Here is a 17,320-nt window from a genome sequence, read left to right on the forward strand (position 1 = left end):
ACTTTCCACCGAAGGATAAGGAGGCGACCAGGTTGGAGGAGGGCAGTCAGCTGGCCAGGGCGGGAAGGATGTGAAAGCTCCAAGGGCTGGACCATCCACGTCTAGCTGCTGGCAGGCAGTCTCCTCCAGGTTGGCACCAAACAGATGCCTTTCCCCTAACTCCAGCCAGAGACGACCCTGTGCTTTTCTCCCGTGTTCCCTGTACCTTCCCTCTTGCTCTGAAATCCACCGGGCCGTGACTTCTGCCTCCATCCCTCTACTGAACCCGCGGAGACAGACATGACAAGACTGGTAACCCAGGATCAGAAGTGAGAGCTAAGGAGGACAGGAGGACGACTCGCAGGTTCCTGGGTGAGATGTCCCTGTGCATGGTGGCACCAGGGGGAGGTAGGGACCTCACAGGCAGGATGGGGTCTCAGAAGAGGGAAGATGAGCTCAACTGTGCCTGTTAACACCTGCTGAAGTGCACGTGCAGGAAGGCTACCGACGCCAAGCCAGGGGAGGGATCGAGGGTGCTCTGATAGCAAAGCAGGGTGGACGGGGGGGAAGCAGGATGGTGATCCCACTGAGGGAAAGGGGCATGGGAGCTCTGGAAGGGGTCATGGGTTCCTGGTGATGGGGAGGGGGAACGGCAGCGACGAATGGGAACCACCAGACCCCAAAGGAGGAGAGGTTTGGAGGGAACTGGAAGGTGGCCTCCAGGGGAAATGTGCCAATGTGGACAAGCAGAGCCCACACCAAACCCAGAGCCAGGCACTCTGCAGGCCTGACTGCAGGGATGGGAGCAGAGGCTCCCCGGACTCCCCACAGGGAGAAGGCCCACCACAGGATGCCAGAGGGACTGTTCTGGAAAAGGCTCTGACAAGGAACAGCTCCTGCCCCACTCCTGCCCCGCTCCTGCCCAGCTCCTGCCCACTCCCCTACCTCCCCAGAGAGAGGACAGACCACAGACCGGGAGAGGTACTTTAATTGGAAACTGCTGTGAAGCGGGTGGGGCGGGAGCAAACAAGAGAGAGGAGGAGGCCCTGGCTGAGGTAGAGCAGGAGGGAACGAGCTTGGCCACAGCTCCCGGGCCCCAGAGGTATCAGCGGCTCCTCTTGCATGAAGATGCCGGGCTCAACCTGTGAGACAGCACAGTCAGGGAAGAGCCTCAAGCCAGGGCCAGCCCTCAGCCCTGCTCAACAGCCAGGACTGTGGGGAGGGGTACGGTGTGTGTAACACTCACTTCACAGGATCTGGAACTTGTAAGCCAGGTTCTCCATGGCCGCTGAAACAGGGACAGGCATAAGCTGGCACTCCAGGCATAGGGATATAGAAGCCCAAGCCCTGTCCCCATGGCGAACCGCCCAGCCCTGCAACCCGAAACCCCCCTCCTGCCCAGATGCAAAGAGCCCTGGGCCGGATTCACTCCACCACCACCTGAACTAAATGTGGAAATGTTTCCTAAAGGGAACCAAAGTGTGCAAGCAGCTCTCAGGCTCTGGGCCATGTCAGGACCATTCAGAACACGCAGCAGGCTCCAGGGCCAGGCCTGCTAGGTCTCCTCCCCGCAGGCATGTTCGTCCCTGAGGGGCTGCCTGCACCTGCAGCCCCAAGCGCCCACCCGGGTTCTGCACTAACACACCGCTCTCTGCCCCTGGTTCCTCATACCGAGTTGCTCCTTGAGGCTGTCTATTTTTCTCTGTAGCACGGGACACTAGGTCAGGAGACACCGGAAAGAGAAATGATTAGTATATTCTGGCCTCCTCTCTCCTCCACCTTCCCCTCTCCTCCCGACTCTACATCCCAAAGCCCCGCGGCTAGACTGGCTCAGGCTCCCCAGGGGAAAGGACGTGGGCTCCCTTCGTAGGCTGTGGGTTGGGGGCGGGGAAGCAGGCCGCACAGAAGTCAGTTTAACCTAAACACAGATCCTCCCATGTAGTTTGGGCCTGTTTCCAAGAACCAGAGGAAGCATTACCCGAGGACAGCCCTGTGCTCCTGGTGCCTGCTGCTGCCTTTCTGGTCTTGGGGGCTGGTCGAGTGGTTCCTGGTCACCTACAGGGAAAGGACACACAATCCAGCTTCTCAGGCTCCCAGTGAGGTGGACAGGGCCTTGCAGGGTCTAACGTGAAGTGAGGCAGCACCACCCCCTACTGGTAACAAGCCAGCCCTGCTCCTCCCAGCGGCTCCAACCTTCTGTCTAAGCCTGCCTCCTCTCTTCCCCAGGCGCAGCCATTCCCCAACTGTGGTCCCCAGAGACTGTGGCTCTGGGTTCGACCCCCTCAAAAGCTGCAGCCACATCCAGCAGCTGGGGGAACAAAGTGGGTGAACAGGATTTAACAGCGTAGGCTGTTCCTCCGCAAGTCTATGTCCACAGTTGCAGTTTGGGGCACTGCCACCATCACCCCTGCCCCAGAAACCCCACACAGAGGATGACGTGGCCCAAGACAACCCCTGTCCTCACCCTGTTTCCTTGGGGAGAAGCTGCCTGGGAGCAAGGCTGAGCCCCCAGCAGAGACAGCAAGAGGTTTCTCTCCTCGTCCCCTCACCACCCCCATCAAACCCAGGAGACTCACCTGGGGGTGCAGGCCCTCTGGGCATGTCATCTCCCTGGTTCCGGGCCAGGGGCTCTAAGCTTCCTGGATCCTGGGAGGCTCTGGTATTGAGGTTGCCACGGCTGGATTCCCCACGATGTCTGCGCGAAAAAGATCGCCCTCGCCTGTGTGTTGGAAGCTGAAACAAAATTTCTTACCAGTTTGGATTCAGGATGCGTGTGTGTGTTTACTTGGTTGCATGTGTATCTATGTTTGTGTGTGGGTGAGAGAGAACCTGTTTCGAGGCTGGGGTAAGGCAGGGGACTGGAGTGGAATGTGACAGGCTGGTCTCATCAGCACTTTCTCCCTCAGTCGGCCCCAGGCCAGCGGACAGAGTTGAGCCAGGGACAACAGTGGGGCACTAAGAAAGCCCAGGCCCCCTGCAAGGAACAGCTAGGAAATAGGAATCAGGAAGCTGATGAGTCTAATCACTGAAGTTTTGTTCCCCAAACTTCTAAGGGGTCCCCTGATCCAATTTCAGCTACCAGTTCACCCTTCCATCCCAGCCTCTGTCTGGGAGAGGAGGCCGGATACCAGCCATGGGGGGAGAACAGTGACCCCCACACCCCAAGGGAAACCTTAGTGTTTGTCCCTAGTAAAACAACCCCGATCTGGCATCCTAATGACCCAATGACCCAGGGGAGCCCAATGACCACCCCTGAGGGATGGACAGAAGGAGCACAGGTAAAGAACTTTGTGGTGGGGGGCGGTGGGAGGGGGAAGGGGGAGAGAGGAGGAGCATGGCCTACTCACTTGGCCCTTTGCGGCTGGGTCTCTATTTGGGTCCTTGTCTTCTCCTGCCACCGCAGGTTCAGACACCGTTGCCTTCCAGGTCACGGATTTCTTGCCAGTGCCGCTGTGCTTGCGTTGTTTGGTTCCCGAAGGGACTGAGGAATCCCTCTTGGACCTCCCAAGCAGCGGAATACCAGTGATTGGGGGGAAGGTGGCTGGTTCCACGGGAGCTGCCGAGACTCGCTGCCCCCAGGGAGGGAAGATTCTCCCCAGGGCCAGGTTGGAGATCCCCTGGAGGGATTTCTTCTCCTTGCCCCCCTTCCTCCTAGGAGTGGCCTGGGGCAGGCTGCTCACAGCAGCAGCGTGTCCGGGGTAGGGCCTGTTCCCTGCCTTCCCCCAGAGCATGCTTTGCATTTTCTTAGGGGAAGACATTTCCAGCTCCCCAGCGTCCTGCCTTTCCACAACCGAAGTGAGTCCCTGGGGAGCGGAGGGCAGGAAATGCTCCCTGACTTGTAAAGTCGAGTGTCTGGCTGTGTCCCCCGGATCCTTAGAGCTGCGGGGCTTGACCTGGCCTCCTTCTTTGAGGCAAATGCTCACTCTAATCGGCTGGAGCTCACTGAACTCATCTGATGACTCGGTGTCGGAAGGCAGCCCCACCAGGCCTTCCATGAAGGACCGCGGGCGATTGGCAGCCGCCTTCATCCTGCTCTTCGTGCCTCTCTTAGGCGTCCCCCAGGTCCGGCCCCCCTCAGCCCCATCAGGCGGGAGAGGGCCGGCCACAGCCGGCTGCGCTTCTCCACAGCTCTGGGCGGCCGCGCCTCGACCGCCGGGAGCCGCCTTGGGCCCGGCCCACAGGCGGGACTCTTTGGCGGCTGAGCTCACCAGGGACGGGTATCTGCGGGCGCCCAGCACGTCCCGGTCGGTCAGCTGCTGCAGGATGGCGGCCGCAGACTCGTCGGCCAGGTCCCGGTCGTCCCCCTTGTCGTCCGCTGAGGAGCCGTGTCGGCCTTCGCGGCCCCAGAGCACCGGCCCTCCTGCTTCCAGCACCACCCGCTCGGACTCGAAGCCCTCGGGGTCCGCGAAGCCGCCCCCGCCCTCGCCCTGGCCGATCCGCGGCGCCCCGGGGTTGGGGCCGGGGGCGGGTCGCCCCTGGGCTCTGGGGCCGGCCTGGCGGACGCCGTCCCGCTCGCCGCCCTCTGGGCCGAAACCCGCTTTCGAAACAGACACCTTATCCGGGGAGCTCATGTCGCGACCGGGGCGGCCTCGCTTCAGGGGCGTCAACTGTTCGCCCGGGTCCCGGTCGCGGTCACAGCCGTGGTCACGGAGGCTGAGGCAGGTGGCCTTCTGAGGCGGCGTCAGGCACCACAGGCGCCACACGAGATCACCTCACACGACGCGCGATTGTTGTTGCGAGGGCGACGACCGCGCTGTGGCCTCCTCATTGGTCCGGCCTCCGCCAACCAGTGCGCACCTTGTTGGCCCGCCCCTCGAGGTCCAACCAATGGGGTCAGGGCCTCTGGTTCGCCGCCAAATCAGGAGGTGGTCCGGGCAGTTGGCGACTTGGCAGCAGAGCCGGTGATGGTGAGAATGCGGCTGTCGGGCCTCTTGTCGCACCTCTTCCTATCCTGGCTCCCCTTTCCGATTAGAGTCACAGCTCCGAGCCACTGTGTCCCCTGTACAAAAGGGATTGGAGGTGAGGGGGGCTTCTCTCGGGGGTGGTGAGGAGAAACCACAGGATGGAGTCTCTGGGTGCCTAGTGAGGGCAGAAAGCCCTTAGCAGCCTCCCATCTAGCCCAAGCCTTACACCCAAGAGGAGAAAGGGCACAGTGATCAAGGGTCCACATACTATTTTCCTAAAGGGTCGGAGAGCCAAGGGTTCGTATTTACGGGTTGTAAGGTCTCTTTCTGGCTGCTCTATTAGATAGACCATGAAATCGGCCTGTGCGCTCAGCAGATGTTATTGGCAGGCAGTTTTGGTGGACAGGCTGGGGGTTGCCCAGCTCCCTCAGCCCCTCCCACACTCCGAGGCAATTCAGAGGAGAAGGAATCGCAAGGTTCTGTGCACACCTCGAAAGAAGCTTGCCATCTCCTACCTGGGAAATGTGAACTAAAAGGATGAATCGGTTTTCACACACCACATTTGCAGCCTTCAAAGAGTTTAAGCATTCCGAGAATGGGACAGGTTAGGAGAAAGCTGGTGCTTTCTCGGGCCCACAGTTCGATGCTGTTACTGGGAGAGGGCGGGGCGACACAGAAGAGTCTTGGAGTGGATCATTTGAGTCCGTGAGAAGCACAGACTATGTGTCTGGCACTCTTCTAAGCGCTGTACGTGAATAGTTATGCATCTTTACGACAGTCCTTGGACTGAAGTACCCACTATTGTTGCTCTCTTACAGGTGAGGGAAAGGTGCTGAGAGGTTCAGCCACTGGCCCAAAGTCATTCAGTTTGTCGGGGTCAGTGTCAGGTTTGAAACCAGGCAGTCTGCCTCCGAATTCCTTGCTTTAAACAAAAAATCTTAAAACTGAAAAAAAGGGGGGGATAATAAAGATAAAACAACAACACCTTTTCCCTCTGTGTCCTGGCAATTCGCTGCCAGTTACATTAAGGAGACACTGCGGTTCTTGAAGTGTACCAGGGCATATGCATAAGGATGTCGGTGATGGGAAAATCTAGGAACACCCTAAATGGATGAACGCACCGTGGCACATGCATCCAGTAGACCAAACTGTGGCAGTGCAAAGGAGAATGCATCAGGCCGTGTTCACAGATTTCAAAAACATCCTCCTGACTGCATACTGCAAATTGCAGAGTGATGGAGTTTGATAGATCATACACACACAAATCAATCTTAGCTAATATTTGAGAATTCATATAGGTGTATGTATAGGTATATTTTCAAGGTCTAGAAAGAGCACAACAAATAGCTGTTGGTGGTGGTGGCAGTGGATGTGGATCACCAGGTGTCTGTCAAGTTTTCCTGTAACTGCTGTTTCCCAGATTCCCTGAGAGGAGCAGTACTGATATCTTTGGTTTCTAGAAGGCCTTCGAGTGTTAGAATTTCCGTTTGCACCCACCCGCTACTCCAACAGCCCTCCATCCCTTCCATCCCTTCCTTCCTCTCTTTCCCATTCATACTCCTCTGTCTTCAGTCACCTCTCCCTCCTACATCCTGCTCTGGCAGACCTCCTGGAGAGGCCTGGGGTGTCTGAACCACTCTTGCCTGCAGAACTCAAAGGACTGATTTCTCTGGGTCTGCACCTGGGCTCTGACTGTGCTGAGGAAGGATACAGAGCAGGGGAGGTTGGGTGCCCTGTAAATCTGCAATCCTCCTCCTCATGCGTGCCCCCCATCGTCCCTGCCTGTGTGTGGTTGCTGATGTCTCCCACTTCTCCCAGGGACATTTAAAGACATGCTAAAATGGATAAGGAAGGATATAGTGATATATTCTGCACCTATCACCATTATAGCAAATGTTACCAGTAGATCCAGTGGCATCCCTCTCACCATTTCCATTCCCTCCCTCCCTCTGTCTCTCCCTTCCACCCCCATAGAGAGAATCCTAGAACTTCTTCCCACCTTCTACACTCTCTTCATCTGGGCATCTCTCCTACCTCCTCTTCCCCTGCATCCCATAGGTCTCCTATGGTGTCACTAATCTCTGCTAACTGCCCGCCACCACCCTTGCTCACCAGGATCCCATATTGGTTTTTACTTACTGTCTTGGCCTGGGGTGAGGCATCAGTGTTAAGAGGTTCCTCTTGGCCTTCCCCACTGTAATAGCTCTTACCCCACAGACCGATGACCCAGTGTGGAGGTCAGTGCTCCAACTGCCTAGTGTATCACTTACAGTGATCAACCTGGGGCTTGGAGAAATGACCACTGTCTTGGTCCAAGGACCCAGTCAGTTCACTGGGAACTGGTCTCTCTCCCTAGCTCCTTTGATTGCCAGGGCCTCATATGTCCCCCTCTAACAGGGCCCCATTGTGACACTTTGGGTCTCTGGAATCGATGTCAGCACAGATCCTGTGGCCAGTAGTCCTAGAGATGTGTGTGTATTCATCCATCCCCAGTGTACAGTCACCTGAGCAGCTGAGAAGCTGCTATGAACTTTTGCATACAGGTTTTGGGGGAATGTAAGTTTTCATTTCTCTTGGGTAAATGTCTAGGAGTTAGCTTGCTGGATCGTGTGGTAAGTGTATTTTAACTTTATAAGAAAGGTACAAACTGTTGCCCAGAGTGTCTATACCATTTTGTATTCTCACTAGCATTGCAGGAGAGTTCCAGTTGTTCCTCATTCTCTCTACCACTTAGTATTGTCTGTATTTTTTATTTTAGCCACGCTTATAGGTATGTCATAGTATTTCATTGTGACTTTAATTTGTGTTTCTCTAATGCTAATGAGGTCAAACATCTTCTCAATAGCTTAATGACCACCCATTATTTTCTTTTCAGTGTTTTTGCTCATTATATATGGAGTTGTTTGATTTCTTATTACTGAATATGGAATGCTCTTTATCTCTTTTGGATACAAGTCGTTTATTGTAAGTGTGTTTTGCAAGTGTTGTCTCCCAGTCTGTGGCTTATGTTTTCATGTTCTCTTTTTGGTAAACACTTTTTGAGGTATAATTCATGTACTATATGATCCTCTTTGTAGTTTTCGAATCAGAAGGTGACATTAGCAAGATGGAGGAGTAGGAAGGCCCAGACCCTCCTTCCCCCAATGGAGACATGGACTCAAGAACAATATATGGACCAATTCCCTTTGTGAGAAATCCAGAAATCAGTTAAGAGGCTTCTGCACCCCAAGGGAGCAAGAAACCAACTACATTGAAACCGATTGGAAAAACTCATGGCTGCAATGGTCTTCAAATAGCTAAAACAATTTTCAGATAAATTAACAAAGCTTTGTACTTCCTGACTTTGAAACACATTGTAAAGTGACAGTAATCAAAATAGCATGATACTGATAGAAGGACTTACATAAATAGCAATAGAACAAGATGAGAAGCCAAAACTATACCTATGTAAAAAATAGTCAAGTGATGTTTGACAGTAGTGGCAAGAATACACAATGGAGAAGGTATAGTCTCTTTAAAAATGGTAAATGGAAAGCTGTATATCCAAATGCAAAATAATGAAATTGGACTCTTATCTTATACCATACACTAAAATCAAATTAAAATGATTTAAAGGCTTAAACATGAGATCTGGAACTATAAAACACTTAGAAGAAAGCCTAGGGGAGAACAAAACCACAACTGACTGCTAAACAACCATAAAAAAAAGGCTGGAACCTAGCAAAAAAGATCTTCTGCAACTTGAAACATAAAGAGGGAACCACAGCAGGATGGGAGGAGTGGCTTGCTCGCAATACAATCAGGCCCCATTACCCCTGGTGGGCAACCCACAAGGTGAAGAATAATTAAGTCACAGAGGCCCTCACACAGGAGTGAGAGTTCTGAGCCACACAGTAGGCTCCCCAGGCCAAGGTTCCAGCAGTGGTTGGAGGAGACCCCAGGATATCTGGTTTTGAAGGCCAGTGGGCCTTAACTCCGGAAGCCCCACGGGACAGAGACTTCATTCTTTTGGGAAGCGTATCAAGAATCTCATGTGCTTCAGTTCCAAGGGCAGAGGCAGTGATTTAATAGGAACCTGGGCCAGACCTGCCTGTTAGTTTTGGAAGGTCTCCTGGGGAGGTAGGGGATGGCTACAGCTCACCCAGGGGACATAAAAGCTGATGGCAGACATTCTGGGAGTGTTCATCTACATGAGCTTTCCTAGAGGCTGACATCTTGACTGGATCATTAACTTGAAGACCTAGCCCCACCCAACAGCCTGTAGGCTAAAGGGCTGGGAAACCTCAGGCCAAACAACATACTAGGTAGGAACTCAGCCCCACCCATCAGCAGACTTCTTGAACCCTAAACTGCCTCTGGACAGGCTCCTGGACAGGCTCCTAGCCAGGGCCCTACTCACCAGAGGACCAGGGCCAAGCTTCACCCAGCAGTGAGCAGGCAACGACTCCACCAGCCAGGAAACCTGCTTAAGCCTCTAGTCCAGCCTCATCCACCAGGGGCAGATACCAGAAATAAGAAAACAACAATCCCAAGCCTGAGGAAGGAATCCACAGACACAGGCCAGACTCTACACTGGAATTGGCTGGACCCAGGCCCTTGGGTGACAAGAGAGGAGTGCACTGCTGGGATGCATAGAATGTCTCCACAGGGGGCCACCTCTCCAAGGTCCAGAAACATAACTAACCTACATAAAAATACAAATAGAAAGATAGACAATATGAAGCCGCAATGGAATATCTCCTAGGCCAAGGCACAAGATAAAATCCCAGAAGATGAAATAAGTGATGAGCAGATAGGCAATTTATCTGAGAAAGAGTTTAAAATAATGATGGCCAAGATGTCCAGAGAACTCAAGAGGAGTATAGACGCACAGAGTGAAGTTTTTAGCAAAGAGTTGGAAAATATAAAGAATACCCAAAGTTGAAGAATAAAATTACTGAAATGAATATCACACTAGAAGGAAGCAAGAATAGATTAAATGAGGCAGAAGAACGGATCAGTCAGATATAAGACAAATTAGTGGATATCACTACTGCAGAAGAGAAGAAAAAAGAATGAAAAGAAATGAGGATAGTTTAAGAGAACTCTGGGACAACATGAAGCACACTAATATTCACATTATAAGGGTCCCAGAAAGAGAAGAGAGAGAGAAAGGACCTGAGAAAATTTTTGGAGAGATAACTGAAAACTTCCCCATCTTGGGAAAGGAAACAGTCACCCAAGTCCAGGAAGCACACAGAGTTCCACACAGGATCAACCCAAAGAGGAACACACCAAGGCATGTAGTAATCAAATTGACAAAAATTAAGAATAAGGAGAAAATGTTAAAATCAGCAAGAGAAAAGCAACAAATAACATACAAGGGAACTCCATAAGGTTATCAGCTGATTTTTCAGGAGAAATTCTACAGGCCAGAAGGGAATGGCATGATATATTTACAGTAATGAAAGGAAAAAACAACCAAGAATACTTATCCAGCAAGGCTCTTGTTCAGATTTGATAAAGAAATCAAAAGCAGATAAACAAAAGCTAAAAGAATTCAGCACCACCAAACCTGCTTTACAGCAAATGTTAAAGGAACTTCTCTAGTCATCAAACCACAAGAAAAGAGAACAAAAAGAAGAAAGAGAAAAAAAAAGACCTACAAAAGATTGCTTTGGCAATTCAGGGTATTTTATGGTTCCATATAAATTTTGAAATTGTTTGTTCTAGTTCTGTGAAGAGTGTCTTGAGTATTTTGACAGGGGTTGCTTTGGTTCTGTAGATTGCTTTGGGTAGTATGGCCAGTTTGATAATGTTGATTCTTCCAATCCAAGAGCGCAAGATAACTTTCCATTTCTTTGTATCATCTTCAATTTCCTTCTTCCGTGTTTTACAGTTTTCAGAGTATAGATAACCTCCTTGGTTAGGTTTATTTCTAGGTATTTTGTTGTTTTTGATGCTATGGGAATGTCTATGCCAGTTATGAAATTCTGATTTTTGAAGTGAAAAGAAAAAAACAGTGAATGAAGGGCTGCAAGTGACAAAATACCCTTTTGTGTGAGTGAGTTGTATTCCATTGCATATATATGCTATATCTTCTTTATCCATTCATCTATTGATGTGCACTTAGAATGCTTCCATGTCTTGGCAATTGTAAATAGTGCTGCTGTTAATAGCGGGGTGTATGTATCTTTTTGAATTAATGTTTTTTCTTTTCTCGAGTATATGCCCAGGAATGGAATTGCTGGGCCATGTGGTCATTCTGTTTTGGGGACTTTGAGAAACCTCCATATTGTTTTCCATGGTGGCTACACCAATTTACATTTCCACCAACAGTATACAGGGGTTCCCTTTTCTCCACCTCCTTGCCAACATTTGAAATTTGGTGATGGCCATTCTGACAGGTGTAAGATGGTGTCTCATTGTGGTTTTGATTTGCATTTCCCTGATGCTGGTGATGTTGAGCAGCTTTTCATGTGCCTGTTGGCCATCTGCATTTCCTCTTTTGCAAAAATGTCTGTTCAGTTCTTCTGCCCATATTTTAGTGGGTTGTTTGTTTGCTTGCTTGCTTTTTAATAGAAATACAGTTGATTTAAAATGTTTTATTAGTTTCTGGTGTACAGCATGGATGGACTTGGAGGGCATTATGCTAAGTGAAATGAGTCAGAGAAAGACAAATACTGTAAGATATTACTTACATCTGGAATCTAAAAAAAAAACACAGCAAACTGGTGAATATAACAAAAAAAAAACAGAATCACAGATGTAGACAAGGAACTGGTGGTTACCAATGGGGACAAGGAAGGGGGAGGGACAAGATGAAGGTGGAGGATTAAGAGTACAAACTATCAGGTATAAAATAAGCTACAAGGATGTATTGTACAACATGGGGAATATAGCCAATATTTTATAATAACTATACCCTAACCTTTAAAAATTGTGAATCACTATATTGTATACCTGTAACATACAATATTGTACATCAACTATACTTCAGTTTTTAAAATATGGTATTGTAAACTAAATAAAGTTTAAAAAACCTGGGCAAAAACATTCATACATTGGTCTTGGCTATGATTCCTTGAATATGACACCAAAAGCAAATGCAAAAATAGGCAAATGGGACTATGTACATTAATCTAAAAAGTTTCTGCTTTGCAAAGGAGACAGTCAACCAGGTTAGAAAGCAACCTATGGAATGAAAGAAAATATTTGCAAATCATACATCTGATAAGGGGTTAATATCCAAAATATGTAACAAGCTTCTTCAACTGAAAAACAAAAACCCAAATAACACAATTTTTTTTACATGAAAGGGGTTTTATTTGCAGGGGGTGGGACTCTATTCAAACAGTCCAAACCCTGTGTCATCCACATGGACTCCCCCTACTCCTCATTCCTCTCCTCTTTCTTCTCTGCTGTGGGTGGGGCAGAACCACAGCAGGAGCTGCAGATCCTAGGGCAGCAGATACGGCCACAGCCCTGCCAGCAGGCATGCTGGCCAGCTTTCTGATACCCTGGGCAATGACATCCTCAATGTTCTGTCCGTTCAACTCACTGGTAACCTTGTTGAGCTGGTTGTCACCTGCCTCGATGCCCACGCTGTCCAGGATCTTCTTGATGTCCTTGGTGCTGGGGGAGGCATTGCTCCCGAGAGTGGCCAGCAGGTAAGAGGAGATGTAGCACATCCCTCCATGGTGCTTCTGGCTGCAACAGGTTGGTGTTGCACCCCACTCACTTGGCAGCAGCCCCAAATAACACAGTTTAAAAATGGGCAAAGGTCAGGTCAAGACCAGAATCTCAGGATGGCCCCAAGTGGTGACTGGCGGTCCCTTGACTTGCCTGTGGCCTACGTGTGCTGGTGATCATCATCCTGTGCATGGGTCATGGGCAGAGAAAGCTACAGAACCAGGCCAGAGGGGACCCGTCACGCCAGCGTGGGTGTGCTTCCTGGCCAGCTGGGTGGGGATGTGCAGGGAAACGTGGGATGGGTAGAGGGCCTGGGGACCATCTCGGGGGCCAGGCCCAGAACCCCAGAGTGCACAAGAGTGCATTTGTCATTTCTAACTACTGCTTCCTTTGGAGCTGATACAGTGTCCCCTATACAGAGCGCACTTTGAGGCCCACGGAAGGGAGAGCCCCCAATGCGGGGCCAGCGTGTGGTGAGCACAAGGGAGTCAAGGCTGGGTGGATGCCAAAGAGGCTAAGGGATTCTAGAATCTCAGCAAAAAGCACGTCTGGAGAGCTTCCTGAGTGTTGGAGTGATGGAACTTGATATCATGGGCTGTGCTGAGCACTGCGGGCTGTCCTTCGTGCCCCGCCCCCACGGAACTCAGCTTCACAGGTCCACCATGGGGAACCTGTACACAGGAAACATAGCATACAAAGCCACCCCGAGCCTTTTACTCCACACTTAGAGCTGCTATCACACCACACACATGCCTTCCCATGGCAGTACGGTCTCCGAACAGGGAATTTTCGGTGGCTGTTTCTCTGTGATTGGGTACTTGGGGTATCTCCAGGCTGTTGTGATATTCTATACATCCCTGCAGGTATGTTGCTATGCCCAGTATTAGTATTCCCTCAGGTGGAGTTCTTGAAGGGGACCGCAGGCTCGGAGGGCAGGGTCTGCGAGGGTCTTCCTGTAGCCAGAGTGCTTTCTGGAGAGACTGCCCGCTAACATTTGTGACAGTGCAGGCTCGGCTCACCCCACACTTTGTTTCTAGCTGACTGTGTTATTCTTTTATGGAAAATCTTTGCCACCTTGACAGGCAAAGAAGGGTGCTGGTTAGTCTCTCTCCTTGCGGGGGGGCTGGAGCTGTTGGTGTTCCAGGGTCCAGGGCCCATTCCTTCTTCTTTTGTGAATCAACTGCCTGGTCTTTACTGAGTGGTCCAGCTTTTTATGACTGGCATGAGTTCTTCCATTTTAAGGGTATTAAATCCCAAGTATTAAGATTATAGAGTTTGTTCTTGAAGAGACAGGTAAGAGCAGACAGAACCTGGGAGGGGCTAGAACCTACCCAAGGTGGGCTGTCTCCACAGCCCCTCCCGGGCTTGCTGTGATTCCTGTGGGGGTTCATTCTGCTGCCAAGGGGATAGTGTGTGCGGCTGTGCTGGGAACTGAACCAGGGAACCCAGAGGGGTCAGGGTTCTGTGTGTCAAGAGACTAGAGTGGTAGCGATGGGACAGCGGACGCAGCAGGATTGTGTGTGTGCGTACACGTGTGTGTGTCTGGACCAAGAGAGCCCCCAGGACCTGTGTTTGCAGCTCCAGGCTGTGGCCTGGGCAGGGCCTTAGGGACAGACTGAGCTTCTATCATGAGGTGTTCAGGAAGTCCTTGATGCCCAGTCCCTGAGGCTGTGGGGAACATTGAAGGCAGCCGGTGCAGGGGTAACGAGGAGAGCCTGGAGCAGTGTTGCTCAGTGTCGCTCAGGGAACACTCGTCCCCTGAGCAGCCCTGAGTGAGATGCCTGTGGTCCAACACCCTGGCCTCCACTGCCCAGTCTGCCCTGCAGAACACATCCCTCCACTGCCCTCTTCCCAGTCCCACTGCCCTTGCTTTCTTTTAGCTGTCAAAGGTGACGAACAAACAAAAAAAGGGCTCAGAAGAAGAAAATCAGGGGTGTGGATCATCCCTGGGCTGCCCTGATGTGTGTTTACTCCTCCATCTGACACTTGCTGACAGAGGCACGGAAATGAACCCGGGGCACGTGGGGCATTTTGCACTCAGTGACATTTCTTCCTTGTCCTGGATGAGCAGCCTGGCATCCAGGAGCTGGAGGGGCTTCAGCAAGAGTGCAGGGCCAAGGCTGCCCCATCTTCCTGAGAATCGCTGACACGTTGGGAACTACTGGAGCCATGGCTATTTGCCCAGGACAGGGCTCGCTCCCATCCAGAAGAGGGCTTTCTGCTGGCTGACTGTCCTGTACTCTGCTTGCCCTGATGAAACGTGTGACAGATGCTTCCCTTTTGTAGCCTCACTCCCTTGATTCCCTTGGCCTGGGAGCAGGTGGGCACTGGCCCCCAGGGTAGCTGACCCATGGGTAGCAGGCCATGGTGAATCCGTGGAGCATTGGTTCTACAGGTTCTGGGGAAGGAAGGCCTGGGTGCCCACTCTATGTGCCACCTGCAGGTCAGGTGATCTCAGGGTCCTGACTGCTCCCAAAGCCTTGGCACCCAGACTGCGGGAGAGGGCTCACAGCCTCTTACCTGCACAGTGGTTTCAGCTGGGATGCAGTTTCCGGTCCCTGGAGTGTTGCAGGTGTTCTTGTTACTGCAGTCAGCTTTATTAGTTTCAGGGACGCTGATGTGCTTAAGCCCCACAGAGTGTTAAGAGCACCAAGGGTACTTGGCAGTGGTCTCGTGGGTCACATTTGTAATCACACAGGCTGCCCCTGCTGCCTCCCTGCCGGGCCTGCTGCCTACCTCCCAGAAGTAGGGCATCCAGGATTAGGTCCGGGTTGCCATGTGCAGAGGGCACTGTGTCTAGCTGTGCTCTGGGTTTGGGGTGCTGTTTGCAGAGCACTGCACAGCCGGCATTTACTCTGCACTGTCAGAGTGGAGACCCAGGTCACTTCTCTGGTCGTATGCACTGCAACAGGGGTTTGGAAATGCTTTATGGTTAAAACCCTTGTTTTCAAGTACATTCTGTTGTTCCTGCTGGAAGGGCTCCTACCTTTTTGGCTGAAGAAGTGCTGTGCTAAGTTGAGTTCTGTTGAGAGTTCCTGGCATTTATAATTCATGTAAAAATAAATGTGTTGTCTTCTTTTGAAAAAAAATGGGCAAAAGAATAGATATTTCTCCAAAGAAGATACATGAATGGCCAACAGGTATATGAAAGATGCTCAACATCACTAATCTTCAGGGAAATACAATTCAAAACCACAGTGAATTATCACTTCACATTTGTTAGGATGGCCATTATTTTAAAAAACATAAAATAGCAACTGTTGGCAAGGAAGTGAAGAAATTTAACCCCTCATGCACTGTTGTTGGGATATAAAATGGCGTAGCTGTGATGGAAGACGGTATGGAGGTTCCTCAAAAAATAAAAATAGAACTACCATATGATCCAGCATTTTCACTTCTGTATATTTATCCATAATAATTGAAATCAGGATCTTGAATAGATTATCACACTCCCATGTTCATTGCACCATTATTCACAACCACCAAGAGATGAAAACAACCTAAATTTCTATCAACAGATGCATGGATAAAAGATGGTACATATGATGGAACATTATTCAGCCTTTAAAAAGGAGGAAATCTTGCTATATGCTACAATATGAATGAACTTTGAGGACATTCTCCTAAGTTAAGTAAGCCAGTCACAAAGGACAAATACTGCATGTTTCTACTTAGGGAGGGTTTCTAAAGTAGTCATACTCTTAGAGGCAGAAAATAGAGTCCTGATTGCCAAGGGCTTGTGGGAGGGGGAATGGGGAGTTGTTCAATGAATGTATAATTTCAGTCATGCAAGATGAAAAGATTCCAGAGATCTGATGTACAACAATGTTCATATAGTTAATGACACAGTACACTAAAACATTTTTAATGAGGTAGGTTTCATGTTATGTGTTTTTTACCACAGTAAAAATAAATTTAAAAAATAAAGTGCCTTATTAAATGGTATTTCATATATTCACAGAGTTGTGCATCCATCACAATTAATTTCAGGATATTATTATTAGCACAAGAAGATGCCCTGTATGACTTAGCCATCATCTCCAATCCCCCAACCCACCCCTCCCCCAGCCCTAGGCAAGCAATAAACTACTTTCTGTTTCTACGGATTTGCCTATTCTGGAAATTTTGTATAAATGGAATCACACAATATATAGTACAGTGTGACTGTCTTCTTTCACTTAATAGAATGTTTTTGAGGTTCATCCACATCACAGCCTGAATCAGTACTTCATTTATTTGTATTGCCAAATAATATTCCATGGCATGGATATGCCACATTTTATTTATCCATTCATCAGTTGATGGCCATTTGGGTTATGTTTAGCTTGAAAATATTATGGATAATGCTGTTAAGAATATTCACATACCTTTTGAGTTCATGTGTATTTGTGTGAATATATATTTTGAGTTCTCTTAGGTAGATAGCTAGGAGTGGACATTCTGGATCATATAGTAACTCTATATTTAACTTTTAAAGGAAATACCAGAATACTTTCCAGAGAGATTCCACTATTTTACATTCTCACTAGACGTATATGAAGTTCCTGATTTTTCCATGTCCTCTCCAATATATTTGTTATTATCTGTGTTTTTGATTATAGCCATCCTATTGTTTTTGCAAAATGGCATCATTATGGTTTTAATTTTTATTTCTCTACTGATGAGTGGTTTTGAACATCCTTTCATATGCTTATTAACCATTGCTATACCTTCTTTGAGGAAATGTCTATTCAAATCTTTTACCCAATTTAAAAAAAAATAGACTT

At 49.5% G+C, this 17,320-nt stretch overlaps 1 protein-coding gene and 1 pseudogene across 1 annotated transcript; both read right to left on the reverse strand.

Annotated features, from left to right (window-relative positions):
• Positions 1-949: 949 nt before the first annotated feature.
• On the reverse strand, positions 950-4,699 carry LOC140691976 (uncharacterized protein CXorf49 homolog). Its single transcript, XM_072956557.1, has 6 exons — positions 3,327-4,699; positions 2,556-2,712; positions 1,958-2,034; positions 1,651-1,696; positions 1,226-1,267; positions 950-1,121 (listed from the first exon to the last, which is right to left on the reverse strand). Exons 1-5 carry the CDS (start codon positions 4,548-4,550, stop codon positions 1,227-1,229), a joined length of 1,545 nt encoding a protein of 514 aa, XP_072812658.1. The 5' UTR covers positions 4,551-4,699; the 3' UTR covers positions 950-1,121; position 1,226.
• A 7,508-nt stretch (positions 4,700-12,207) lies between these two features.
• LOC102543286 (large ribosomal subunit protein P2-like) lies at positions 12,208-12,553 on the reverse strand (annotated as a pseudogene).
• Positions 12,554-17,320: the final 4,767 nt, after the last annotated feature.

The sequence above is a fragment of the Vicugna pacos genome, chromosome X (genome assembly GCF_048564905.1).
Source record: "Vicugna pacos chromosome X, VicPac4, whole genome shotgun sequence".
Classification (NCBI taxonomy): domain Eukaryota; kingdom Metazoa; phylum Chordata; class Mammalia; order Artiodactyla; family Camelidae; genus Vicugna; species Vicugna pacos.

What these genes read in the sequence shown, in the direction of transcription:
- LOC140691976 (XM_072956557.1), bottom strand. Translation starts at nt 4,550, where the DNA reads ATGAGCTCCCCGGATAAGGTGTCTGTTTCGAAAGCGGGTTTCGGCCCA. An exon ending in ACCCAGCCGCAAAGGGCCAA is followed by an intron (nt 2,713 to 3,326) that starts GTGAGTAGGCCA and finishes ATTTTGTTTCAG; the next exon opens with CTTCCAACACACAGGCGAGG. An exon ending in GAGCACAGGGCTGTCCTCGG is followed by an intron (nt 1,697 to 1,957) that starts GTAATGCTTCCT and finishes CTCCTGACCTAG; the next exon opens with TGTCCCGTGCTACAGAGAAA.